Source organism: Talpa occidentalis, unplaced genomic scaffold, assembly GCF_014898055.3.
Source record: "Talpa occidentalis isolate TD23 unplaced genomic scaffold, MPIMG_talOcc4v2.1 talOcc4.8, whole genome shotgun sequence".
NCBI lineage: Eukaryota > Metazoa > Chordata > Mammalia > Eulipotyphla > Talpidae > Talpa > Talpa occidentalis.
Window position 1 is genome coordinate 72,347,572 of NW_023605194.1, and position 26,737 is coordinate 72,374,308.

General features: G+C 45.6%; 1 protein-coding gene across 1 annotated transcript; it reads left to right on the plus strand.

Moving 5' to 3' along the window:
• Window positions 1-13,456: 13,456 nt before the first annotated feature.
• PIGR (polymeric immunoglobulin receptor) lies at window positions 13,457-26,590 on the plus strand. Its single transcript, XM_054690331.1, has 11 exons — window positions 13,457-13,499; window positions 14,153-14,518; window positions 15,851-16,504; window positions 17,606-17,950; window positions 18,471-18,794; window positions 22,635-22,649; window positions 23,904-24,087; window positions 24,444-24,565; window positions 25,167-25,298; window positions 25,429-25,487; window positions 26,495-26,590. Exons 1-11 carry the CDS (start codon window positions 13,457-13,459, stop codon window positions 26,588-26,590), a joined length of 2,340 nt encoding a protein of 779 aa, XP_054546306.1.
• Window positions 26,591-26,737: the final 147 nt, after the last annotated feature.

Here is a 26,737-nt window from a genome sequence, read left to right on the forward strand (position 1 = left end):
CCAAAATATTAGTGTATGGACAACCCAGCCCTGGAGGCCCAGAAGAAATGCTGTTTTCACTTTTTGGTTGGGAATCAAAGGAGCTAGAAAAACAGGCAAAGGATCTGGGCAGTGCACGAGGAGACAGGCAGTCAGGGAAAGGTGACTGAGTGAGCTCATGCAGAAAAATGAAAAGATTCAGGATTGACATGCAAACATTTGGCCAATAAATCATCCTCTCAAACACCTGGCAACAGCTCTCCCCCCCACCCTTTCACATCCCCACATCTACCACCATCATGCTGTCCTACAACTTTTCCCTCACTGTGATCTACTGCTATATCACACATGCCACATTTCCAGCTCCTTAGGAGGGACCATGGGAAGCCCCTACAAAATCACCCAGTAGCACCCGGGAAAAGGTGTAGGCCTCTGAACTTAAATCTGGCCTCAGATATCCAAACAATGTTTATCGGAGCCCAACCAACTGGACTATCCCTGTTCCCACTCTCTTAATGGAATTCCAAGCACTGCCACGTTGGGGACCATATTGTCTGTCAGCAGCACTAACCACCAAGGGCAGAGGTCCCCAGCCCATGTGTTTTCTCCATCCTAAAAGACAAAATAAGAAGAGCAATGCCCCTGCTAATAAATGACAGCTGGAGTTGGGAAACACCAGATCGTTATCTGCTGATGTTGAGGGCAGGGGTTATCGGGCATGGATAAACCCAAACAGTCATCAGTATCCTTAAAACAGGGGAAGGGGAAATCACTATTAAGCTTTGCTGGATTCACTGCCACAATTCTATTTTCCAGTGATTGATACTAAAATGACTCTACACAATGGTCTTACTGAGTGAGGAATGCTGGAGCTCAAGGCTTGCTGACCTGGGATTAAATATTGACTCCAAACAGTGGTTAAATATTTGCTTGGGAAAAGGTCTGCAGATGTTCACAGATTGCTGACAGGGCTTCATCTGTCCCCCCTCATCTCACTGGTCTGGCAAATGCCTCATTCATAAGAACTATTTACTGAAGAGCAGAGGAGATTGGGGGAGGACTGTGTGGCTTAGCTTTCTCTGATGGTGATGAGGTCAACGCTTGGGCTCAGAGCACCAAGCTAAGGAGGCCAGCCTGAAGGATTGGACTTGCAGATCCTGTGTTCCTTGTCCTCTCCGATCTCCTCTGGACCAGACACAGGTGCAAATGGACACTTGCTGCCTGTGAACATAGGATTCAAACGATTTATCTGGAGAATGAAGTCTTTAGGAAGTGGAAGAAAATGTCCACTACTGAAAACTTTGGTTCTAGACCCATCTATGGCGTTACCTAACCCTGCATGCTTGGAAAGTTATTCTACTTTTTCTGCTCTTGGTTTTTCATTAGCCAGTAGAAATCACTCTTTGTTCTGAAAGCCTGTACTGTTCCATTCATTTGAAGCTGAATCATAAGCATTATTAGATACCAATCAATGAACAGGTTATACTTAATCTCTATAGAGTAAGGATGATTCATTTTACAAGTGAAAAAAATGAGGCCCAGAGATATGAAACAACTTGTTCAGGGCTCCCAGCTAGCAGGTGGCAGGATGATCTGTGATGGGAACCCAAGCTAGTCTAAGCTCAGGGCCCATGAGCTTTCCATAAAGCTGCACTATCTCTCCCACCGGCTTCTGCTTCACTGGCGTTGCTCCTCCACAGTTGCATATGGGGTAATGTCTCCTCTGTTGGACCATGGATGCTTGAGGAATAGGGATGTATAATCCTGCATGTGTCCAGTCTTCCTTGACCTCAAGGTGGTCATGGATGCTTTTGGTAGGCTGAAAAATGCCCCATCTCAAACACACGTTCACCTCCTAATCCTTAGACCCTGTAAGTGTTATTTTGTTTAATAAATGGTCTTTGTAAATGTAATTTATTTTAGGATCTTGAGATGAGGAGATTATCATGGATTATCTGGGTGGACTCTAATTGATATCACAAGTGTCCTTATAAGAGAGAGGCAGAAAAATATTGAGACACACACAGATGGCAGCATGACCACAAGGGCAGAAACTGGAGTGACGGAGCAACAAGCCCAAGAGTTCCCAGCAATGCTAGCAGCAAGTGCAAGCTAGAGAGTCGAGGACCACATTATTCCCTTGAGCCTCCAGAGAGCGCATGGTCCTTTTCATGCCTCTATTTCAGACTCTTGGCCTCCAGAGCTGAGAGACAATGTATTTCTATTGCACTAAGCCACCACAGTTGTGGTGATTTGCTATAGCAGCGACAGGAGACGAATGCAGCTCTCAAACCAGAGATTCCTAGGACTGAAAAAGACTTGAAGACAATTTAGCCCAGTCCTCCCATTTACAAGATGAGAGAACTACAGTCCTCAAGGAGGAATCAATTTGGCTAAGGTCACCCAGCAATTAGAGGCAAAGCCAGATCCAGGGCACAGTATTCTGACCCCAGACCAGTGCTCACTGCACTTCCCCATACTGATTTGTGCCAAGATCCAGAGTCATAAAAGTCAAATCAGAATCTGTCATCCTGTATTTTTACCTTAAGCAGATAAAGTGATGTAAGTTTTAAAGGCACTGCTGTTATCTGTAATAACACTGAGTCGGGCAGTTGGACCCTCCTGGTCAGTCCCTCCTCCCCTACAGCTGCATGTGGGGGCTGTTCTAGGACCATTGAGCTGCTGACCGGGAACCCGCTGCAAGAGAAAGGAAGCTGGGCGGCTCCGGTCACACCACTAGCATGAGGCCAGGTCCAAAATAGGGCACCGGGGTTTGACTCTACCTCTTTCCTGGTTTCTACTTCTCATTTTCCCTTTTCCCTAAGCTGATTCAGTGGGTTTCAGGTGTGTGTGTGTGTCTGTGTGTATACAAGTGTGTGTCTGATATGACCTATGATCTATTGAGAGAGTTTGGGTCCTCTTAGGAATATACACCAGGATATGATTCAGGAATATTCCCACATAATAGGGGAAGGGAAGGAGCTCTCCTGGGATCCACAAAGCTAAGAAGCAACTGTTTCCCAGCTTTCCTTCCTCTTGGCAAGACTGCACTCATCAAACTCCTGTTCTAGAATATTCCATGAGCTTCTGCTGAAGTCCAGACTACTAAACACAAGTTATTTTCCACTGTGGAACAAGTGAGTTAGTGAGAAATAACAACAAAGCCTACAAATGTCTTGACAAGTGAGTTTCAAAAGAGAGAGAGATAAAATGAAAACCCTTTTGAAGGAACTGTAATCTGGCAGAACCAAGTTTGTCCCGTCCCTGTGCCTGCACCATCTTCATCTTCCCTTACATCCCTAGCACTGGAGAAGTTGTGGTCCCTGGCGCTGGAGAAGAGGAAAGCTGCTGAGGGAGAAGAGCGATTCTTCGACATCGATACATATTTGAGCCCTGCTACCCACCACCGTGGGACTTAGCTCAGGGAACAGGGTACAATGAAGGAGACAACCAGGGGTGGGAGACACCTGTGCCTTGCTTGTCCTGGATAGGACCTCGGTAGTCAGCAGCCTCATCAACATCCAGGGTAAGCCCCATTATACAAGAACCCTGAGTATGGATGATTCTAGGGGTGTTTAGGAGAATGAGGCTTTGCTGACAGGATCTCCCAAAGGCCTCAAAAAAATGCAGATCAGCCAAATTGACCCTGTGCCCACAGAAGAGAAAGGAAGGGCTGAGGAGACCTACACATCCTACCTTCAGGAGCTCAGAGGCCAGCAAGTAGGCAAAGCTGCCTCCAGAGAGCAGAGGTAGAGAGCAGGCAGACAGAACAAATAACATTACAAAAGACAGAACTATTTCCCTCTGGAGCATGAGGCCAAAATACACCTCTACCAAGTAACCCCAAAATAACAGGGCACTCCTTTCACTGCTTCGAGAGTTACATGGGCATAAGCCATTCCCTGACTCGTATCCAAACTTAATATGAACCCCGGATCAGAGAAGAGAGACAAAAAAGTAAAAAAAAAGTTGAAAAATCACATGGATTTTGAATTGAAAATTGAAAAATCACATGAGATATTGAATTGGGCCACGTTTGCCTGGAAGTGATGAGATTCTTTCTTGTACCAGCCAGATTATGGGTTTAGGATCTGAAACTAAACTCCATCATAGAAATCACAGTTTATTTTTTTGCCAGCAAGATCTGTGGTTGTGGGTTGATGCCCCGTGTGAGTAACAAGTGAAGACCCTGGTGCTTTTCCAGGACTCCATGTCTCCTGTGCTCCTTCTCAGTCTGGGCTTGGCCTGGAGGACACTGGAAAGAGTCTGGGTGAGCCCTGCACTGGCAGTGTTACAGAGCAGCCCCGATATAAAATGGGCTGCCTGGCTGTGGGTCCTTACCCGCGAGCTTTAACGGGACTTATTAATACTCCACTACAGGCAGGGGCCTCCCCTGGTGGAGCAGCAGTTGAGCGCTGGGTTGCGAGGCTGCCCACAGTCTCTGCAGCGCCAGTTCGATCCCCAGCCACTGGTGAGGGTCCCACCAAAAAAAAAAAAAATACTCCAATACAGGCACACACAAAAGGTTAATAAAGTCTTTAATGCGTCCTACCCGATCCGCCGACCTAGAAACCCAATGGCACTCTGAGAGCTGGCCAAGTGCTGCGAGCTGGCGGAGAGCCAAAAGGGAATCCCCCAAAGCCCATGGCAGGACAGGCAGGATTTCTGGGTGAGGGTGTAGAAAAGGTGTAGACATTGAGAGTGCATGTTAGGGAGGGGGCTTCACTTGCATGATGCGAGGCTAAGATGATTTGCAGAACACCTGGTATCCTAATTAGGTCATGTACAGGAAACCACCAAGGACTAACCGAGCTAGGGAAGGTGGTTTCTGTCTGAGCTCAGCACCCTCTGCCATGGAGCCACCCAAGATTCCATGGTCTGCCACATTAAGGTGAATTCAGAAGAGCCAGCACCTTTAATTCTAATGTGGGGTGAACAGTGAAGAGACACAGTCCCTTGGTTTCCCGGAAGCTCTGAAGCCTGTGAAAGGGGCTCTGCAGAAGCTTTGTAAAGAGGGGCTAAGTAGCCAGGCAAGTATCCTAGCCAGTGGGGGATGGTGTTCCCAAGTAACTGGGGATGTGCGTGTAAGGCCCAGGACCAAGAGCATTCCTGCTACCAAAATGCACATCAATTTCTACCATGCCCTGGGCCAGGTATTTTGCATCTACTGTCTGGTTATATCCTCCACCTGTAGGACTAGCATTGCTATCCCTATTTTCTAGGGAAAAAGAAATGTGAAGGTGACTTGCCTAAGATCTTACAGCTAGAAAGTGGCAGAACAGGATCTTCTTGCTTGATTCTCTGCCTCACATCCTGCAGCTTGCAATGCTGAAGGATTCCCAAGTAACAGGTTCTCCTCAAGGCCAAAGGGAAAGCAAATGGAGCCAATCAGAAAGCCAAAAAGAAAGGAAACCTAGAGATCTGTGAGGATCACATGCTCCTGGCCAGCCGCCATGCCTAATGAGAATGTCCCTTTAAGAGCCCAGGTGTGGGTCAAGCACAGCACAGAGTTTCAGTTTTGGCCACAGCATCCAGTGCCCTGCTGGCAACCTCTAAGGAGGCAGGGGTTGCGAACTGACCAGCAGACCGAGCCCCTCGAAACCAGTTGACAGGAAAGAAGGAAGTGACTAAATGTAAGTATGGCTGCTCTGGAATGCCCCAGATGGGAAACTATCTAGGAAGGGCCTGGGGTGGTGGCGCAGGTAATTCCTGGTGTTCATGACTCCCAGCCTAAGGAGAGTGGGTGAGGAGACAAGGGCTGTAGTCTGCAGGGCTGAGAGTAAGGTGTGGAAGTGGAGTGCGTATCCCAGAGGGCATGCTGGAGGGGAAGCCCCATCTTCTCTGAGAAATACAGAGAGGTGGGAAAGGAACGTCTGGTCAGATGTCTCGTTCATCTGGTTTCCAAGACCCCTCCTCACTCCTCCTCACCTTGACTGTGAGAACTTATGCCAGTCACCTTGTCGTTCCCTGGGGCTGTGTCTTAATTTTTAAGGCAGACATAAAATAACTCCAATCATTCAGGGTTGGTGTGAGGTTCAAGTGAGGAAATGTGCCAAATTGCTCTGTGACCTCTAGCAGGAAATCACAATTATAAGGCATTTTCCATATTTAGTGATTTAGTTCAATGACTTAAGGACTCTGAGTCCCACACAGATCCGGGAGGGTCTGTGGTCAGGCACCTGGCAATGTGCAGGCGCTGGTCTGGTCTTTGCAGTCCCCTGCCAGCTTTCTGGTGTGGTCCTGTGCAGCCCTCTTTCCTACATGTCTAAGATGCTGGGAGAGGGTCTCCCCGATGGGGAAAGTGGTTAGGCGTCAACACTGTGAAGCAATCTGCAGCTAGAGCAGCACAAGTTCCATCCCCAGCCAGGGAGGTGACCCACATGGCGCAGCAGACCTCTCCTGTCTCACCCACTGCTCCCCTCAGCAGTGGATTTCAGAGGATTTGCTTTTTCTTTTCCCCAATCTGTCTCTGGTGAATCCTCTCACCCCCTGCACCTCTGACCCGCACCCCAGCTCTTCTATGCATAAATAAATAAATATTTAAAACATAATAAAATAAAATTTTTTAAAAATGCTAGGAGACCCTTTCCAGGCACAGGCAGCTTCCCAAATCCTCCTACTCCTCCTGGCTCTGCAAACAGGAGACCTGAGGCATGAGCACCCCTCCCAATTGCCCATCCTAACAGCATCTCTGGCCAGCTGTGGGACCCTCCAGCACAAAAGTAGCAACAGGGCAAGCCCCATCCTCCACCACCCCCCATTACCAGTGTAACTTCCCCAGACCCTGGGTCACCCAAGCTGCTAGAGCTGTTTTTTGTTTTGTTTTTGTTTTTTTATTTCTGCATACAAGAACTAGGGTATAGTCCAGAGCTGCAGGGGTTGGGGGTGAGAGGATTCACCAGAGGCAGAGTGAGGAGCAGAACAGTCGGATCTACTGAAATACACTGCTGAGGGGAGCAGTGGGCAAGACAGGAGAGGTCTGCTGCACCATGTGGGCTAGATCCTTGGCAGGGATTGAACTCAGGCTGCAGTGGCTGACAATACCTTTATAGTGCTGAGACTTTAACCCCTGTGCCACCAGGGAGGCCCTGCTGGAACTGTGTGGAGACACAACCTCACTGCCTTCACTAGGGGAAATCCAGATTATTCATTATTTGAAGAAAGAACATGCCCCTTGCAGGGCTAGGGCAGAAAGCAGCTATCTGGTCTGCCCAAAGTCACCTCTGGACACTCCTTCCACCCTGGCTGTGGTGCCTCAGCTCTCCTGGTTGCAAAGCCAGGAGGAGCAGGAGGACTCGGGGAGATGCCTGTGCCTGGAAAGGGTCTCCCAGCATCTTAGATACGAGGCAAAGGGGGCTGCACATGCCTTCACCAGAAAGCCGGAGGGGGGACTGCAAAGACCAGATGTGCGCCTGCACTGAGCTAGGAATCAGACTAGCAGCTAACTGTGATCGCTGCCTATCTCTCAGCACACCTACACCTCCTTGACTTTATTTTATCAGTGGTGTAGTGAAGTCAGCGTCCTCTTGAACCTGACCATCACAGCTTCATCTCACTTCCATCTGAAATAACCTGGGAGGTAGCACAATTGGCATTAAAATCCCATTTTACAGTTGAGGAAACTAAGACTGTGAGTTAGTCTGAGTGGGGGAAGGTCAACCAGCAAGTACAAACGACATTTTGGCACAACTATTTTGATATGGTGCAGGGGACATTTTGGCATGACCCAAAACACAAAATACCAAACTTTTTAAAAAGCAGTGTTATCCTCGCTGGGGCAGGTCTATGTCTTGCCCTCCTGGGTGGGGTGGAGCTGGGATCCCAAGCCACTAGATACAGTGTGATAGAACAGAGCGAAGTTCTGCTTCTCTGTCACCTGGCTGGTTACAGAAAAAAACTCATGGTAGGTGCTAAATAAATAGCAACTATTATAATTTTTCAGGAAGAATTTCTCTGTTGGCACTTCCCTCTGTGTTCAGGAGTCTTTTCACAGGAAAGGTAATTCCTGGAATTACCTAGAATTACCTTTCCTGTGAAAAGCAAAGGGAGGAACTAGACTAACTTCTCCTCTTAGGTTGGATTTCCTTTTCCCTCCTCTCCCTCCAGCTTCTTCTCTATATCAAGACTTTCTGCAGTATGACATGGTGGTCAAGAGTTCACATTCTTGGCCTGCAGTACCAAATTTAAATCCTATCTCAGCACTTACAGGCTGTGTACCTCTGGGTAGATTCCTCACCTGGCTGTGCTTCAATTGTCTCATCTGAAATGTGCTTACCCGGTTTTTGTTGGTTTTTTTTTTTTTAAGATTTATTTATTTATACAAGAACCGGGCTACAGGCCAGATGTGCAGGAGGGTGCGAGGATTCACCAGAGACAGAGTGGGGAACAGAACAGGCAGGCTGCTGAAATACACTGCTGAGGGGAGCAGCGGGGGAGACAGGAGAGGTCTGCACGCCATGTGGGACCCTTGCCGCCCGCTGGGATCAAACTGTGCTGCAGAGGCTGCAGACAGCTTCACAGTGCGGCGCTCAACCGCCTGCGCCACCAGGGAAGCCCCTGAAATGGGCTTACCGATTTTATCCAATTTTGCAGAGTGGCTGCTAGGAAGATGAAATGAGTTAACACATGCCAAGTATTTGAAAACAGCTCAGTGTGTGCTGGCTATGCTTAGCGCCCCTTACTCCAGCCTAGTCCACCAAACGTCCCCTCTTTCGGGCCACTCTGGACCCTGAACATCTGAACAGCTCACACCCAGTCTTCAAAGGATGCCCAGCAAAGAGACTTCTTTTTTCCTCTCACTCTAAGGGGATAAAGAAGACTGTGTTGATTAAAATGAAGAGTCAAAAAAGGAACTAACATCTTTACAAGCCTGATATGTTACTAAAGACTTTATTTTTGTTTCATTTAATCCTTAGAGCAATTCTCTATATTAGGTACGAGTATCTCCAGTTTACAGGTGAGGAACTTGAGGCTCCAAGCGTTTAGGTAACCTGCCCTTAAATCACACCCCTCCCCACCCCAGATGACAGAGCTGATAGCCAAGCTGAAGACTAATGGCTTTGTGCCACTAGCTAAGAGCACAGAACCCCATCATCCTCCTGTACTTTAGAGTGACTGTCATCTCTTACAGTAAGGGCACTTTATACTATTTTAAATTCTTCCATGTTCATTGCCTTCTTACCCTCTTTCACATGCCCCCATTTGACAATAGCCCTTCAATCTGGACAAGTCAGAGATAATTATGCCCATTTTACTGATGAGGTTGTTGAGCTAACATGTTTTCCCAAGTGGGAGAGATGCCTGGGCAGCCTGTGACAGAGCAGGACACTGGATTCCTGGGTTCTCTCTCACCCTCAAGTCTCCTCTTCATGCAACTGTCCCTCCAGTGCCCATAACCAAGAAGACACATGGCAAAGCAAGAGAAATAAGCCCCAACTTTGCCCTTCTCAGAGAGAGGAGGATGTAACCATTCCCAAACTAAGCAGTCCTTGCTGAACACCTGGTCCTTACCAGGCACTCTTGTGCAAGGCCCTTGGGGATAAAGAGATTGATCTCACCTGGCCCCTGCTTCCCAGGCACTTGCTGTCTGGCAGAGTGAGGTAGACAAGATAAATGCATACACATCAAGGTTGTGGGATAACATCAATAACAGGAGTTCTAAGTCTTTGTTGAAAGGACATCTGGAAACCCACAAGCCTCATTTGCAGAGCTTCATGTAATGAGCCTTCTGAACACTTAATTTCTGCTAAAGTCTTGCAATAGTAATAGGGCCCTTTTGCTAGGAACAGGTCTTGGATTTTTCTAGCTCATACATTCTTTGAAACCCTAGTCTATTCTGTCTCCATCTCCCTGCCTTCTAGTTCCTATTTCCTTCTCCTAACATTACCTTTCCTGGAGACTCTTCCACATCCAGAAACTCTCCCACATTACAGAAACTCTCCCACACTCCTTCCTGGAACACACACTCCTAGTAGTGCTGCGATTTCCAGACTCACTCTAGTCTGTGCTATGTCCCTGCACCCATGAGAGGTGCTAGAGTAATAGGCCCAAATGGACTCAGGACTGCTCTTCTGGGAGTAAGGGAAGAAAATCCAAGCCAGGGAAGCCCCTTCCCCAGCCAGACTAATTGCTCCCCACTAGGAACCCCAAACTGCCAGCTCCTCTAAGTTCACATTCACAGGAAGTTGTCCAAACTGCCAGCTTGGCTTCAACTCCACATAGTACATGTTCCCTAAAGGCCCTGGGTTTGTGGGAGCCCCCACCAATCCTCAGCTGAGTACCAAACAAGTGGTAAACTCAGAGATACTGAAGGCATGTAACTCACCAGCAGCCTGGCCAAAACCTATTCCAGAAGATCCCTCTCCCTCTGGAAAAAAAGGAAACCTAAGATCAGATGGACAAGGTTTGGATTTCAAGCCATAAGAGCTGCAGATGAGTCCCTCTGATGGCAGAGGAGCTAGCTAGATTAATGTTTAGGAGATAACACTACCTACACCCATGCTCCATTCCAAAATTGTGTAGACATATGTTATAAATATAACAAGACAATAGTAAAGATGAGAATGTTTTTGAACATCCCAGTCTTACTTGGAAAGAGGTGAAAAAACAGCACCCATTTAAAAAACCAGCATATATTTGTCTGAAAAGAACAGGTCCCTATAGTCATTCAAGGAGAAGCTAACCTTCAGGTAGTGATCCAATCCCACAGTAGATATGGGGACCGAGAATTTTACTAACTCCTAGATTTCTCATCAGCAACATGAAGATAATATCTACGTCTTGGGTTGCTATGATGATGGGTGAAATGATATAAGAAAAGGACCTTAACAAAGCATATGGTGCACAGTGGGTGCCCAATAAATATTATACTTTCCATTTTTCCTCCAGCAAATTCTTTCCTCAAGCCATCATAAATGAGTGCCTCTGGGACTTCAATCTCCCATATTTTGGAGAAAGCCTGGTTTTGAGAGGAAGGGATCTCAAATGATTCTCAAAGCCCAGAGTCCTTTCAGCTACTAGCAGAGAAATTGGGCTTCAAGTTTAGTTTTGGGAAAAGATTTTCTGTCTCATCCTGTCATCTCCCCGGGAATGGACTCTGTGCTTCCTCATCGGTCAGCCTCTGCTGGCTTTGCCCTTCTAGATGTGCATATTTGATACTCTTATCACTGGCCTGAGGCCTTAAAGAGGGGAATGGGTACCGGTGAGTATATAATCCCCTTGTACTACATTTACAGCGATCTAAGCACGGCACAAATAACAGGAGGACTGGACTAGAAGTTAGGGTTCCCACTTTCAAAAACTTAGCATCTGACTCCCTTTAACCTAAGGAAAATCACTTCTACTAGTCCAGAGGAGGGGCTTTATCCCCCAGCTCAGCCCTTCAGAAGACCCACTTACGTCTCACAGAAATGCTAGTAAGCTTGCTTACCTGAAGGTGAGAACAGGAAATCAGAACTAAGGAGAATAACTGCTGGTTTGGGCTTTTAGAAACATATGACATTTTGTCCTCTGCTTGCAAGTATACTCCAGGTCAGTGCAAAAGGCAGACAGTACAGTCTGCAGGATCTGAAGCAAACCCATCCCAACTCTTTCAGAGGAGACACACTTACCAGACTTTTGACACCTATTCCTGCCTAGGAGTCCCTGCATGGAGACCGGCAGTGCCCCCTCTAGTGGCCCCCAGCCAGCAGTCCCTGACTGTGTCCAGTTTGGGGCTAACACTGCCATTTGACTCACCTTTCTGCAGAGGTTAATCATTGACCTGGTGTGAAAGTTCCGATGAAATTAACCAGAGTCAAGAGAGACTCAAGCTGCCACCTGACACTCATATCTGTCCCCCTCTCCCAAGAAGGCAGAAACAAAATACCTTTATCTCCACAGGGAAATGAAAAAGTTCCTTGCTGGGAAATTCCCCCCAAGGAAAAAAAAAAACAATCAAGATAAATAGTTCTGATGTCTTTGGCTCAAGCCAGTAAAGGGAGTTTCAGGGGGCAGGAACAGGAGCCAAGGCAGCACCAGGGAAGCCGGGAGATCATTCTCCCACTTCCTCCTGCTTACAACTTCCTTATCTTTATGGGGTTCATTAGAGCTTCCTTATCTTTATGGGGCTCATTAGCTCTTTCTTGTCTTTATGGAGGCCCAGCACTTGTTAACATGGTTTCTTCCTTCAATACTCTTTTTGCCAAGTTCATTCTGAAGTTCAAAGCTTATCAAAGTCCATGGGAAAGTAGACATTCCTCTCTATACCTTTCTTCTCCTCTAGGCTGCAGCCTGAGTCCTGAAGACAGCTTTGGTCAGGCTGGGCCCTGGGACACTCAGTCCTGCCCAACCCTGCCCCAGGTGGGCTCCGCAGCTATGACAAGGTGCACGACACCTCCCAGGGGGCTGACCTTGGATTCTCATCTCAATCTGCTGGTCTCACCAGGCAGCACAACAAAGGTCATGGCACCTGTGCTTTTAAGCCTCGTTCCATACCCCAAATCTTGGGTTTATCACTCAATGTGACAAGAACTTGATTTCCTTATCCATAAAATAGTTATCATTTTTATCTTTTTAAAGGGAAGTTATGAAACTCCAGTGCCACAGTGTAAATAAGTGACAATGCACTGAGAAGCTCTGGGGGCTCTGCAAACAAGAGGAATCAGCATAAGAGCTGTATCGGCTGTATTTGAGATGCAATACACAGTGCAGTGAGCAAGGTTTGGACTCCAGAATCAGACAAAGCTGGGTTCAAGTCTTGTCCACCTACCTCACCTATACCCCACTCACCCACACGCTTAATTTCATTGTGACCATGAGGAAAGGACTTAAGCTTTTCACTTTCATTTCTTCCTATGTAAAATATGGATTAAAAACCCACTTCATGGGGCTGATATCAAGTTTATATGAAATAATACCTGTATGCTTTTTAATCCAGTGCCTGAAAAAAGAAAAGATAGTGGTTATAACCATCATCATTACATTTAAACTGTACTCCTTACTAGGCCCCCTCTGTGAGTCTTAGTTAACTCATACAAACACCCCATAAAATATGCTAGTCCTCTTTGCCTCCCAGGGATGGAGAGGGTCAGCTGAAACAGAGACGGAGCAACTTGTTGGTAGAGTGGTCCAGTGACCAGTTCCTGAGATATTAAGGACCTTTCCCAGGACTGTGTCTCCCTGACAGGGATTCAGAACAAATGTGTTCCCATCACAAAGAAACTTGCAGCTTAGTTGAAAAAAAAAAAATCCCTTTATAGATACTACAGAACCACAAGCACCGTGGGTGATGGGTCCTTGAGCTGTAATGGGAAATATGGAGCCATTTATTCATTTAAAGGCTATGTCCGTTGCTGGAGATAGAAAGCCAAACAGGTGACACAGGAATTCTGAGGTCAGCTAGTCTTGGGAGGCACACGCGCTTCATCAAATCGTGCTTATGTTTCAGCACCCCATGCAAGTTGACCTAAGGGGCACAGCCCCTCGGGAGCCCCAAGTGATGATGCTCTTCTTCCTCACCTGCCTGCTGGCTGTCTTCCCAGGTAGGTCTGCCAGGTCCCAGCCCTTCCCCCTCCAGGATACAATTCCCTGGGGATATGGAAATCAGCCCCTCCCCTCACAGAGGATGCACCTTTCAAAACTTGCACTTGCTCAAGGAGTCAGACAACAGGGAAAGGTAATGTCTGAAAATAGATTGGAACAAGAACAGTGATTTCTTCATTTCAAGGCTAGGGGTCTAATAAAAGGTCTTCACTGGGAATTAAAAAAAGACCTTGACCTTGAACTAAACATGTCTATGAGTTGCTATGGAGTTTGGGGGAATGACTTATCCTTCTGGATCTCAATATTTGTCTTCTAGAAGAAAAGAAAATAATCAATATAGTGTGTTTAGAAAATAACAGATTATAATGCAAAAGTGTATACCCTACAAAAATTTGATAAACAAGGAATACCATTCGATATTATTCACCAATGTCCTTAACTGTCTCATTCATGAATTATAATTAGAATTTAATATTTATTAATCAATCATTTTACCCAACTGCATCAATTATCTAGCTGTCCTACTTGACAAATAATCCACAATAGTAATGTGTTAGGTGGAAAATTTCATCTCCTCAAAGTAGGTTGTCTGGATCCTCTCAGCAGGTTTCCCCTCCCAGAGCCTCAGAAAGTCTGTCTTTTGTCCCCATAGTGGTCTCCACGAAGAGTCCCATATTTGGCCCCCAAGAGGTAAGAAAAATAGAAGGTCGCTCAGCAGACATCACATGCTTCTACCCGGACACGTCTGTCAATCGTCATACCCGGAAGTACTGGTGTCGGCAGGGAGCTCAAGGCACCTGCACAACCAAAATCTCCTCTGACAGCTACATCTCCAAGGACTATCAGGACAGAAGCAGCATCATCAACTTCCCAGAGACCAACACATTTGTGGTGAACATTGCCAAACTCACGACAAACGACACTGGGAAATACAAGTGTGGTCTGGGCATTAATACCCGAGGGCTATCCTTTGATGTAGCCCTGAATGTCTTCCAAGGTAAGGATCCAGCCTCCTGGGGTCTCTGTGAAAAAGTGAGAGGGAATCGTCTCAGGTGCAACAAAAGGGCTTGAGGTAGAAATTCCGGAGAGGGGAAGATTTCCTGACATGGGGTAGGTAGGGCTATGGGCCTCCTTCCCACTGGAGGCTAGGGCTCGTGGCAACAGGACATGAGAACAAGACAGGAAGGACTGTTCAGGGGCAGCATGCAGACTTTTCTATGTCTTCAGGCCCTGTATGACATTCTAGGGCTTTACTAAGGCCACATCCTGGTTTAAAGAGCATCAGAAAGACAATTTCTCTTAGTGTGTTTGTTGCAGGTGAGGTAGGAGGTTCATGAGCTAAGGGAGGAAAAAAATAAAAATTAACAGAGAGATTTATAGGGATCCTGGATCCTCAAATCCCTACCATTAGTTTACCCTTTAGATCAAGGCCTTAAGTCACCAGAAGACTGCCTTCAAAATAAAATTTTTTAAACACGTGATCCATTAGTCAATCAACACTCATAGCATTAATTAAATTATCAGTTCTTGTCCAAAGGCCGTGGCCCTGCAGAGATGGGCCACCAGACAAGTATGTTATAATTTAGGAAAGAGGAAAATAGGAAATATCTTTCTGATAACATTCAACAACAAGGACATTTTAGATAATCAAGGGTAATTTAAAGACAAAGGGAAATTTAGAAAGTGTCCCAAAAATGTGTGTTGTTCTTTTGGAATATGCCTGTTATCTGTGGGCTGAATAAAGAGTTCATTCAGGTGGTGATAGAGATTCACAAAATTGCAGAACATTAGGATCCTGAGAGAGCTAGGGCTTATCATCTGAAGGACATCCAGTGGAATGCTGGGGATGACGGTCATACAGCCTCTGATTAAACACTTTAAAAGGGAGAAACACACTACTTTGCATGGCATCTCATTCCATATTCAGACTGTCAAAAATTTTAGAAACTTCGTTGTAATACACTAAAAACTACCTCCCTGTACTCACATCCGTTGTGCTATTTCAACCCATGTTAGTTTGAGCACCCACTAGGTAGAGGCATTGTGCTAGACACTGCAGGGAAGTCAAATCCCAATAAAGCATTGCCCTCGAGAGACTTGGGGAGTCTTGGGGAGCATAATTAACTACATACAAGATTGGAGGTAGTGACTGATATAGGTGTTAAGTGTCAGGAGAGCAAGAGGAGGGAGAGACTAGTGCCAGCTGAGAGAGGGCACGAAAAAGCATGAAACAGGGCCTTGGAAGCCACATTCTGACAGTATTGCAGGTGATGAGCACACACATATCCTCAATGGAAACACTGATCTGTCCTGTATGCCACCCCTAATCCTGCAGGTCACAAGATCTCAGGTGGAATCGAAATCTACACATTGGACATGGGTGACACACTGACTGTTGACTGCCCCTTCAAGAGTGAGCATGCTTCAAGTAAGAAGTCCGTGTACTGGAAATCAAACAACAAAGACTATGTTTTAATAGCTGACTCCGAAGATGAATATAATATAGATCCTGCATTTGAAGGCAGACTAAAGCTTCAATATTACGGTACCAGTGAATTGAAGTTTACTCTCATCATCAAACAAGTCCGGCCCAGTGATGCCGGGACATACATGTGCTTGGCTGGAGATGATTTCCAAGGTCCCAACGGTGGGAAAGAAGTTGACCTCCAAGTGCTGACACCTGGGCCTCAGCTCGCTTATGCAGACCTGAGGGGCTCGGTGACCTTTAACTGTACCCTGGGCTCCAATGTGGACAACGAGGCCAAATTTCTGTGCCGAATGAATAAAACGAAGCAGTGTAATGTGGTCATCAACACCCTGGGTACGAAGGACCCAGCCTTTGAGGGCAGGATCCTGCTCACTCCCCAGAACAGCAGCTCATTCAGCGTGCTGATGGTCGGCCTGCGGAAGGAGGACACGGGCCACTACCTGTGTGGTGCCCATGGCTCTGGGGAGCTGCAGGAAGGCGCATCCAGTCAGGCTTGGCATCTCTTCGTCAATGAAGGTGAGCCCTGACGGGAAGGGATGGAACACTCTGTGGACCTATTCAGTAGGCCTTGCTATTCTTCAAGCAGCCAACAGTATCTATACACTGGTAAACCCTGAGCTGGCTGCTCTGTGGGCAGCTACATAGGAGAACTAGAAAACACAGCCCTGCCTTATGTTAGCACTTAATTCTTCTGTTTTATCAAAGGCCTTTTGATGGCTGCCTCTGTTTAATAAGGATGAGGAGCGTGAAGTTCCTGACTAGGCCAAGCTTACAGATTGTCTGGGTTTCAGGGGTCACGGCAGGGCTCCCAGGGAGTGACTGGCCCTAATCTCTTTGCTCATAATCAGATGGGAGACAAACTGGAAAATCTCGGTCTCAAAGCTTTCCCAGGAAGTAATGCACCAGCCTCTAAATTTTCTACTCCAAATCTCTTAGAGTCACTGGGTATTCACCTGATCTAGACTACTGTATTTGGCTCTGCCTTTAGGGTCACTAACACGGTTGGCTTCTTTTCACGTGGAAGCGCATTTCCTTCCCTCACGAGAAACACCCGTACTTGCCATCCAAGCGCTGGCCTCTCTTGGGCATCATTTCTGTATCTAGCTGTGAGTCTTCCCCACCCCCTCAGCATCAGGGCGGGGAGGCGCTCACAGATGGCAGCTTTAGCCTCTTGGAGAATGGCCATCCTTCGAGATGCCCTCAGAGTCTGCCAGTTACACTTATCTGTGTTATATGGTTTATATTTTATTTCGTACCATTTCAAATAAATTTTCTTAACTTAGAGAAAATCTATCAGTAGATTTTTGTGGTAAAGGTAATAAACAGGCAAAAACTTAGAGGGAGATTTAAAAGAAGCCAAATTAAGTAGTCTGTCCTTAAATCCCGTCCATTCTCTGCTCAGGATAAAGAAGGGGAAGGGAGCGTGAAGCCCAGCAAGTGGTGAGGTCTGTGGAGTTGTGTGACTCCCACGGCAGGCTCTGTGACACCAGCAGTCTTTTTCATTTTCTGAGGGTGAGATGATTCATCTGAACCATACTCCCCACCCTGGCTGAGGCTGTGGAGAAAAGGTTGCTCGGATTATATTACTATTCTTCCATCCCATCTCTGTACTTCCAGAGACGTCAATTCCCGCTAGACCCTCTGTGGTGAAAGGAGTGAAAGGAGGCTCTGTGTCCGTGCGCTGCCCCTACAACCCTAAGGAAAGAGACAGCCTGAAGTACTGGTGCCGCTGGGAAAATACTCAAAGTGGCAGCTGCCCACTGTTGGTGCAGAGCAGCGCGGGAGTGGTTCCGGAACAGCATGAGAACTACAAGGGAAGGCTCGCACTGTATGAAGAGCCAGGCAATGGAACCTACACCGTCATACTCAACCAGCTCACTGCCCAGGACGCTGGCATCTACTGGTGTCTGACCAGTGGCGATGATGGCTGGACAACTACAGTGGAGCTGCAGGTTGTGGACGGTAAGAGTGGATCTGGGCAAAAGGGAAGGGAGGATCCCTCAGTCATCAGTAACTTCACCCCCTCCCCGACCTGCCTTTCTTCCTTTCTCACCAAACTTCGTGCTGATGGGACAAACCTTGGATCTGAGGAGCAAGACCACTGTTGAGCGATTAAGTTTCTCCTGTAACAAGCACCCTTCCCTGCATACACCCACTTTTCCAACCTCCACAGGGAGCACCTGCTGTTTATAGTGTTCCAGCAACACTACTGAGTAGCGGGCAGCTCTTTGTTTGAGCCTAGAAGAGAGAAACAGAGAGCAGCCCAAAGTCAAGGTGCAAGGTTCTATTGTGCTGTCATATACTGGGTTGGTTCCTGGTGTTCATGAGTAACAGTTACCACCTGGGCACATAATTACATTTCCTATGTGTTTAGTGTAATGTTTTCATTTACAAACCTGGACAAACTTTCCCACCACAGTCACTCCCCTGCAGTATCGCCAGTGCCAACTCTGTGCCCATTTCTCCCTTTACTCAACTGCAGGAGAACCAAACCTCAAAGTACCCAAGGATGTCACTGCTTGGGAGGAAGAATCTCTCAAGCTCCCCTGCAATGTATCATGCCGATTCTACTCCTCTGAAAAATACTGGTGCAAGTGGACGGACAAAGGTTGCAGGACCCTGCCCAGCCAAGATGAAGGCCCAAGCCAGGCCTTTGCGAACTGCGGCCAGAACAGCCAGCTCATAAGCCTGATCCTGAACCCAGTCACTAAGGATGATGAGGGCTGGTACTGGTGCGGGGTGAAGGATGGCCCCCAATACAAAGAGACCGTGGCGGTCCATGTAACTGTCAATAAGAGGGTTAAAGGTGAGTCTTCGAGGGTAAGACCTATACCCCCAAAACCTAAGAGGAAGGTGCCTGCCCAACAGTCCATCAGGGGTGGCTATAAGAGATTCGGGGCAAGGGAAATGTAGCCCCACATAGTTCTCCTTGAACACTCCAAAAGGGCACCTGAAATAACCATAAACCAAGAGAAAATCATAGCTTTGCTGTTTAACCTCAACTTTAAGACAAGTCCCATAGTTGCCCCTTCAGTCCATTTTGAATCCCTTTATATATAAGGTTCAAAGTCACTATCACATGCAATACCCTGTCAAATGCAATATGCCAAAGCCTGCTCTCAAAGGGGGCCAGACTCCTTCATTTACAGGTCTGCTAAGAAAATTAAGGCAACCTCTTCTTGCAAGTTTCAATGTAAACCCTTTTTTTAATATCACATGAAATGTCTCATCCCTAATGAGAGTGCTTTTCCTGCCCTCATCCCTTACATCCCTTGACCATCGCTCCCTCCCCTCCTCTGTCTTAACCTCGGACCCTCATATCCTTTATTAGTGCCCACTAGTTTATATACGTATTTTGCTTTGTCAAAACACACACCATATAAGCACCTGATATTTGACTTTGTCATTCTGACTGGCTTTACTACACATAATTCCCTCAGACTCCTCCCATTTTGCAGTAAATGGTACCATTTCATCTTTCTTTAGAGCTGTATAGTATTACTTGTTGGGCTACTGTATGGCTATTCCACAAAGGATTGGGGGGTCAATTTTTGCCTTTTTTTAACTTAATGAAGCACCTTGGTTTACATCTTTGCAAATATTTTGAAAAGGTAGGATTTCTCCCCTCAGGTGTGGCCATCATATCTTTCCCACAAACAAAGCACCCATAAGAAGCCCACCATGGCCCATTGTACCTCCCTCCCCTCCTACACCCTCATCCTTCCTATCTCCCTTCCCCTATTGGATGTCTCAGATCTATGGTCAGTTTTCAAGGACTGGTTCTAAAATTTGTCTTCATTTGATCCTTTGTTTGATTTCTCTATATTCCACATATGAGTGACACCATCCACTATTTATCTTTCTCCGTCTGGCTTATTTTGCTTAGCATATTCCACTAGTGTTTCTTCCTGATTTAGTCTTGGTAAACTATATTGTTCTAGAAATCTGTTGACTTATTCAGGTTATTGAATTTATTGCCATATAGTTATTTGGTCATAGTAATCACTTGTGATCCTTGGTATTTCTGTGGTAATTTCCCCTCTTTCATTTCTAATTCTCTTTATTAATAATTTTCCTCTTTTCTTTCTTAGCCTAGCTAAATGTTTATCAGTTTTATTTATCTTCTTAGAGAACCAACTTTAATTTTATCAATCTTTTGACTTCTGTTTCATTTATTTCTGCTCTTATTTTTATTATGTCCTTTCTTCTAATGACTTTTGGACTTGTTTGTTCTTTTTCAAATTGCTTAATATTAAGTTGTTTATTTGGAAATTTTCAATGTTCTGTATTATAATTATCTCCCCTCTTAAAATTATTTTTGCTCCATCCTGTAAGTTCTAATAACTTGTATCTTCATTTTCATTAGTTTCAAGGTGTTTTTTCTTAATTTCTGCTTTAATATCCTCTTTTATCTAATAGCTGTCAAGCGGCATGTTCCTTAGTCTCCATGTATTTAGTGTTTTTCCTCTCTCTTTTTTTTTTTTTTTAGTTTATTTATAGCTTTATGGCATTATTGTCAGAAAGAGTATTTGGTACCATTTCAATCTTAGTAGTTTTATTGACAATTGACTTGTGTCCCAGCATATATTCTATTCTTGAAACTTTTCCACATGCACTTGAAAAAATAAACATGCAGCAGTTGGGGGTAGAGTGTTCTGTAGGTGTCTATTGATCTAGCTCCTCCTTAAGGCATTTTTATTATTTTTTTAAGATTTATTTATTTATTTATACAAGAACTGGGGTACAGGCCAGAGTGTGGGTGGCAAGAGGATTCACCAGAGACAGAGTGGAAAACAGAAAAGGCAGACTGATTGAAATACACTGCTAAGGGGAACAGCAGGCGAGACAGGAGAGGTCTGCTGCACCATGTGGGTTGCTCCCTGGCCGGGGATCGAACTCGTGCTACAGTGGCTGCAGGTAGATTCATAGGTTGTGTCGTAACTCGTTGCACCACAAGGGAGGCCCATTTATTATTATTCTGACTTGTTGATGTTCTCACAGATGTAAATTGAAATTTACAACTGAAATTGAGTGTTGAAATTCCCTAGTATTATTTTGTTAGTGCCAATATTTCACTTCAAGTCTATTAATAATCACCTGGGACTTTAAAGGTTCTCTAATATTTGGTGTACATGTTATTTCTAGTACTAGGTCCTTAATCATAATGAAATGTCCATCTCTATAATTTATTACCTTTTTTCCAATTGAATCTATTTTATCCAATATAAGGATAGTTGTTCCTGACTTTTTTGGATTAGCATTTGCTTGTAGGATTATTGCACATGCTTTAACTATCATCTGCGCTTGTCTTTGTTGGTAAAATGGGTTTCCTGAAAACAGCAGAATGTTGAACTTCCACTTAGTCACTCCATAACTTTTAATTGATGAATTCAGTTACATTTAAGTTACTATTTTTCTACTAATTTTAACTTTTTAAGTTTGTCTCTGTCTTTTTATTTTATGACTTCTTCCTTTTATGTTTCGTTGAGGTACCATTTCCATCATTTTACATTTTGTTTGAAATGTTGCTAAGGCTAATACATGATGGACTGTTTTTGTGACCCATTTAGACAGTCTGGTCTCAAACTCCTTCTGATGAATTACACTTTTATTGTCCATCCCCTCCATTAATTTAGATAGCTGTCACTTTCATATTTACTTCAAAATATCCCCTTTAATGCTTCCTTTATATCCAGCTTGGTGTTGATCCATTATCTTAACATTTGTCTCTCAGTGAAACTCTCACCCTTCCTTCTGCTTTGAATGATAATATTGCATAATAAAGAGTATTCTGGGCTGGAAATCTTTTTTTAAGTGTCTTAAATTTTTAAATAGCAATTTATTATTTTAAATGTGGTCACTTTAGGATTCTCTTTGAATTTTTAAATGCCTCCTTTTTGGCTCTAGGTTTTCCACTGAAACGTCTGCAGACAAGTGATAGGTGTTCCTCTTCTTTCTCTTGGTGCTCTTAATATTCTGTCCTTGTCATTAACTTTAACAATTTAATATAATGTGTCCTGGAGTGTACTGACATCTCTTTGGCCCTCTTGGATCAGAACATCTGGTCTATTTCCCAGTTTGTGATGGTTCCCAGCAATTATTTTTTTAAACAAATTCTATGCCTTTCTCTTTCTCCACTTCTTCTAGGGTTCTCAAGTTATTTCTCTTTAGGATTTTCCCAAGAGCTCTGACACTCTTTTCATTTTTTAATTCTTTTTTCTTTTCCTTGTGGTATTTGTGTGTTCTCTGCCACTGTGTTTTGAAGCTCACTCGTCTCTCCATTCTTACATTTGTCTGCTGTTGAGGTTCTCTATTATATTTATAATTTATCTATAATACTTTTCATTTCCAGCAGTTAATCGTGGATCACTTGTTACAGTTAGTTGTCACTGTTACACTAATCTCACAATTTCTTGATCTTTATAAGGTTCTGTTTTTCATCATCCAACGCCTTTACTTTAGTCGGCGTGGATATTACTATTACCTTGAATTCTTTTTTTTTTTAAGTTTTTTTTTTAAGTTTTATTTATTTATTTATACAAGCACTGGATACAGTCAGAAGAGCGGGAGGGTGAGAGAATTCACCAGAGCCAGAGCAGGGAGCAGAGCAGGCAGAAGGACTGAAGTACACTGCTGAGGGGAGCAGCGGGCGGCAGGAGAGGTCTGCGCACCATGTGGGACCCTCCTCCGGTGGCCGGGGAGCAGCCAGGGATTGAACCGGTGCTGCAGAGGCTGCGGGCAGCTTCGCAACTCAGCGCTCAACCGCTGAGCCACCGGGGAGGCCCACCCTGAATTCTTAAATAAGCACATACTGCATTGCTTCTGGATTGAGATTTCTCTCAGGGTTTTGTGTTGGTTTTTTGCCTCAGCATTTGTGATATTTTCTTCCGTCTCTTGGGTTTTTTTTTGTTGTTGTTGTTGTTGTTGTTACAGGGGCTTCCTGTTTTCAATAAATTGACTTGATACTCCTCCTAAAAGAAATAACAGACTGTTATTTCTGTTATTTCTTTGGCTGAAGGCTTTGCACCTGTTCAGATGGCTGGGGCACTGGTGCTGGTGAGGGGTAATAGTTGGGCCATAGCACTTGGAAAAGTTGTCTCCAGTGAGCATCAAGGTTTCAAACATCCTGAAATGCAACAAGTACCTGAGATGTGTTGTGCAATTCCATGATGATCTCCTCCGCTAAGCCAATTCCTCAACTAGAATTTCTCATACAGTGTCACACCAGTCTCAGGCTGTGACTGAGCAATGTAATGCCACATGAGGCTGTAACTGAGGTGCTTATTCCTGTTATTAAGATGCAGGTGTTTAAGTTCTGGTGAGTTCATGTCTTGACTTTGGCCCTGGATAGGGATAAAGTAGGTGTTTTGACAGCTTCAGCACTGCAAATAATAACCTCTTCTATTAGGAGACAAAGGGTTCTAATTTGGGAGTTTCAGGCTCTAGCAATCCAGTAATCACCACTCTGCATTCTTAAAATTCCAGATGGTAAAGAGAGTATTTTTCATCCCTCTAGACCACCTAGGTCCAGGTAGTCTGGCTCATGAAGATATCCACCTCCGAGCCACTGCTAGGGGCCAGCACTCTCACACCCAGCATGCAGTCAGGAGACTTTGGGCAGGGTTTCAAAGATGGGAAAAGTTTCTCTGCAGTCAAATGATGGGTCAGTCCTTAAAAGACTGTGGATCAAAATGAATTTGTATTGATGGGGCACAGATCATCAGTATCAAACTAGAGAAAATCATCACTTCTCTATGTCTAGTGTCATTCTGGATCCTACCATGACAGCTTGGGATTCTAACTCTGACTCTGATTCATAATGAATTGTTATTTCTCAGACTCCCTAACCGCAGTAAGTAAAAGCATACAAAAAGAATGACATACAGCCCCACTCTTCTCTCTCCATTGTCTGAAGATGTCAACCAAGTAATTGCTGCTCCTGATAAGGAGGTGAGAGAGCCAAGTGTCAGGAAGATTGAGAACAAAGTCAACCAGGATCCCAGCCTCATTCAGGATCCCAGCCTTTTTGCAGAGGACAGAGCAGTGAAGGATTCTGGAAGTCCAGATGATGGGGGCAAAGCATCCCCCGAAACCAGCAGGTGAGCAGGGATTCAGGACTCTCCACTGTGAAAACATCCCGAGGGTAAGACTGGCCCACCAGGCCCAAGCAGGAGAGCCTTTCCCCTCTGGAAAAGTGGAGGCACATGCTGCTTCTCCTGTGCTCAGAGGGCCCAGCGGTGCTTTCTGTACTTCTGTCCCAAAGCAGTGCTTTAGCATTAAGTTGGACTTACCATGCCTGGAAAGGCTTCTGAAGAGAGGTAACTATGGCAGGGAGAGGATCGGGAGGAAAGAGTAGATCAATCTGGAAGAGGAAATAGCTGAAGTCAACTTGCCAGAACATCCTGAGACCCTCAGGTTTCCCTTTCAGTGCCTGACTAGTTAATCCTTCTTCCAGCTCTGCAGGACAAGGTGGCAGCTCTACTGTGCTGGTCTCCACTCTGGTGCCCCTGGCCTTGGTGCTGGCACTGGGGGCTGTGGCACTGGCAGTGGCCAGAGCCCGTCACAGGAGAAATGTTGGTGAGTCTACAGAATGCTGTACCCTACCCCTCTCCTCAGTTCTGCTTAGCTGTCCTTATGGGAGTCTGCAAGTCCTTTCTCTCTCATAGGCTCACAGAGAGTTTGGAAAAGCAATGTGGGGAAGGGTCAGCTCACACACACACCCAACACTTACCATATGTGCGGCGACCAAAATGCTGTCTTCAGCAGGCTATCTCCAATTGCTCAGGCTCACAGTTCAGTAGCAGGGTGGCCAGGAAGACGAGAACAGGATGCTGAGAGATGTGGATGTCTGGCTTAGTTTAAGAATGGACTGCATGGCTTTGATGTGTCCCCACTCATAGCTCAGTCTCCTAATGGCTCAAGACCAGGATCATAAAACCTCAAAGGGCTAATATGAGGGCAAAACAAGGTACAATGCACTGAGTGGTCAAAGACCACTGAAGAGCAGGGATTGCTAAGTTTTGATTATTCATGAAAAATGAACTGAGATGAGCACAGAGCCCTGTCTTCCTCCAGCTGGCCTGCAGGGCTTCAGCAGATCCTCAGAGAGGAGCAGGACTTACTGTTCTCACATAACCCAAACCCTACCCCTGCACCAAATTTTCTTTCTCCTGGACAGACCAAGTTTCAATTAGAAGCTACAGGACCGACATCAGCATGTCCGATTTAGAGAACTCCAGGGATTTTGGAGGCAATGACAACATGGGAGCTTTTCCAGACAATCAGGAAACTTCCCTCGGAAGAAAAGATGGTATGTCCCTCACTCGAAAGAATGCCCAACTTTTGGGGGAGAGTAAGGATATACCTGTCCCTGTGTCTGGGGTAGGAATATGAGTTTAATGAAAGCTAATCAAGGTCCCCCACACTCCATCTTCACACAGAAACCATCACCACCACTGAGAACACCATGGAGACTGAAGAACCCAAGAAGGCAAAAAGGGTAAGGGGAAGGAAGGAGAAGGAGGCCTCACTTGTATGACCAGAAAATCTAGCATGATACTTCAGTTAGAAAGAAACCCCAACTTCAAAGTTGGGGTTGATGTCAGAATAGCATTCAGGAGAAATTTTGGAGGGCGAGATATACCTTACTACATTGATATGACCAAGGTTGAGGCAGAAGGTGACCTGAAATTACAGGTGGGAAGGAAGGAGACTGGAGGATGAGGAAAGGGAGGGAACAGAAGAGTCAGCCACAGGGTGGGAAGAGCAAATGTCAAATGCCGATGATTGGGTGGATGGTTTTTGTGGGCTGTGGGATCCATGGATGTCAGGTTACATCCTCACCTCCCTTAAGAGTTTGAACAGGACCAACCTTTGACCTGAAGGACATTTGTTCATGCTGGACAATTTGATAGTCACTAGAAAGCCCCTCCCCACACCAGCTACATGACTTGAAACCCTATCAGAGGCAAATCCTGCCTGTGGATCACATATTATCTTCCCTTATACCTCCCTGACCCTGAGATGTCAGTGCTTTCATCATATCTACTCTCCCCACTGTAGCAGAGAAGCAGCATTTAGAACAACTAGGGTAGTGAATGAGCCCTGGGCCAAGACTTCGCCTCTAGTCTTGTATGGCTAAGGCTATGTCTCTGGTTTGGTGAAGAAAGAAATATAGACCACTATGGCTGATACCAGCCTGTGCCACCTTGCCTGTGGGCTGTGTGGGTGGAGCTTCCAGGGGAAGACCCAGGAAACAGAAGTGGTTCCACTCCATGTGTCATAAGGAGGTAGTGAGAGAAAGGGAAATAATTTTAGATGCTTCAATATTTCTCAAAATTAGTTTTTGGTGGGCATAGGGGCTGGAATAAGAAGAGCAGGTCAACACGGACTTAGGTCACTTATGTCACAATTAGGAATTCAAGACACTCAGTATTTCTTCTCCCTCTGACTTCTACCCACTTAGCAATACCCCAAATACTGACTCCTCTTGTGTTGCTCCCTTAGTCATCCAAGGAGGAAGCTGACATGGCCTATGCTGCCTTCCTACACCAGTCCAACGACATGGCTGCCAGAATCCATGACAGCCCCAGTGAAGCCTAGGCAGTGTCTGCCACCCTCTCCTTCTGTCTACAACAATCACCTTCAGAATCACACTGATCATAAAGCCTTCAGCCAACGGGCCCGCCTGCCTGTACTCACATCACACCTCGGCTCTTCTGACCTGTCTTCAGAGTATGTGCTCCTCTC

Bases quoted from the DNA above. Each gene is read 5' to 3' on its own strand.
- PIGR (XM_054690331.1), top strand. From the start codon at position 13,457: ATGATGCTCTTCTTCCTCACCTGCCTGCTGGCTGTCTTCCCAG. The intron at 14,519-15,850 runs GTCTCTGTGAAA...ACAAGATCTCAG, and splicing joins TAAGGATCCAGCCTCCTGGG to GTGGAATCGAAATCTACACA. The intron at 24,566-25,166 runs GTGAGTCTACAG...TCTCCTGGACAG, and splicing joins CCGTCACAGGAGAAATGTTG to ACCAAGTTTCAATTAGAAGC.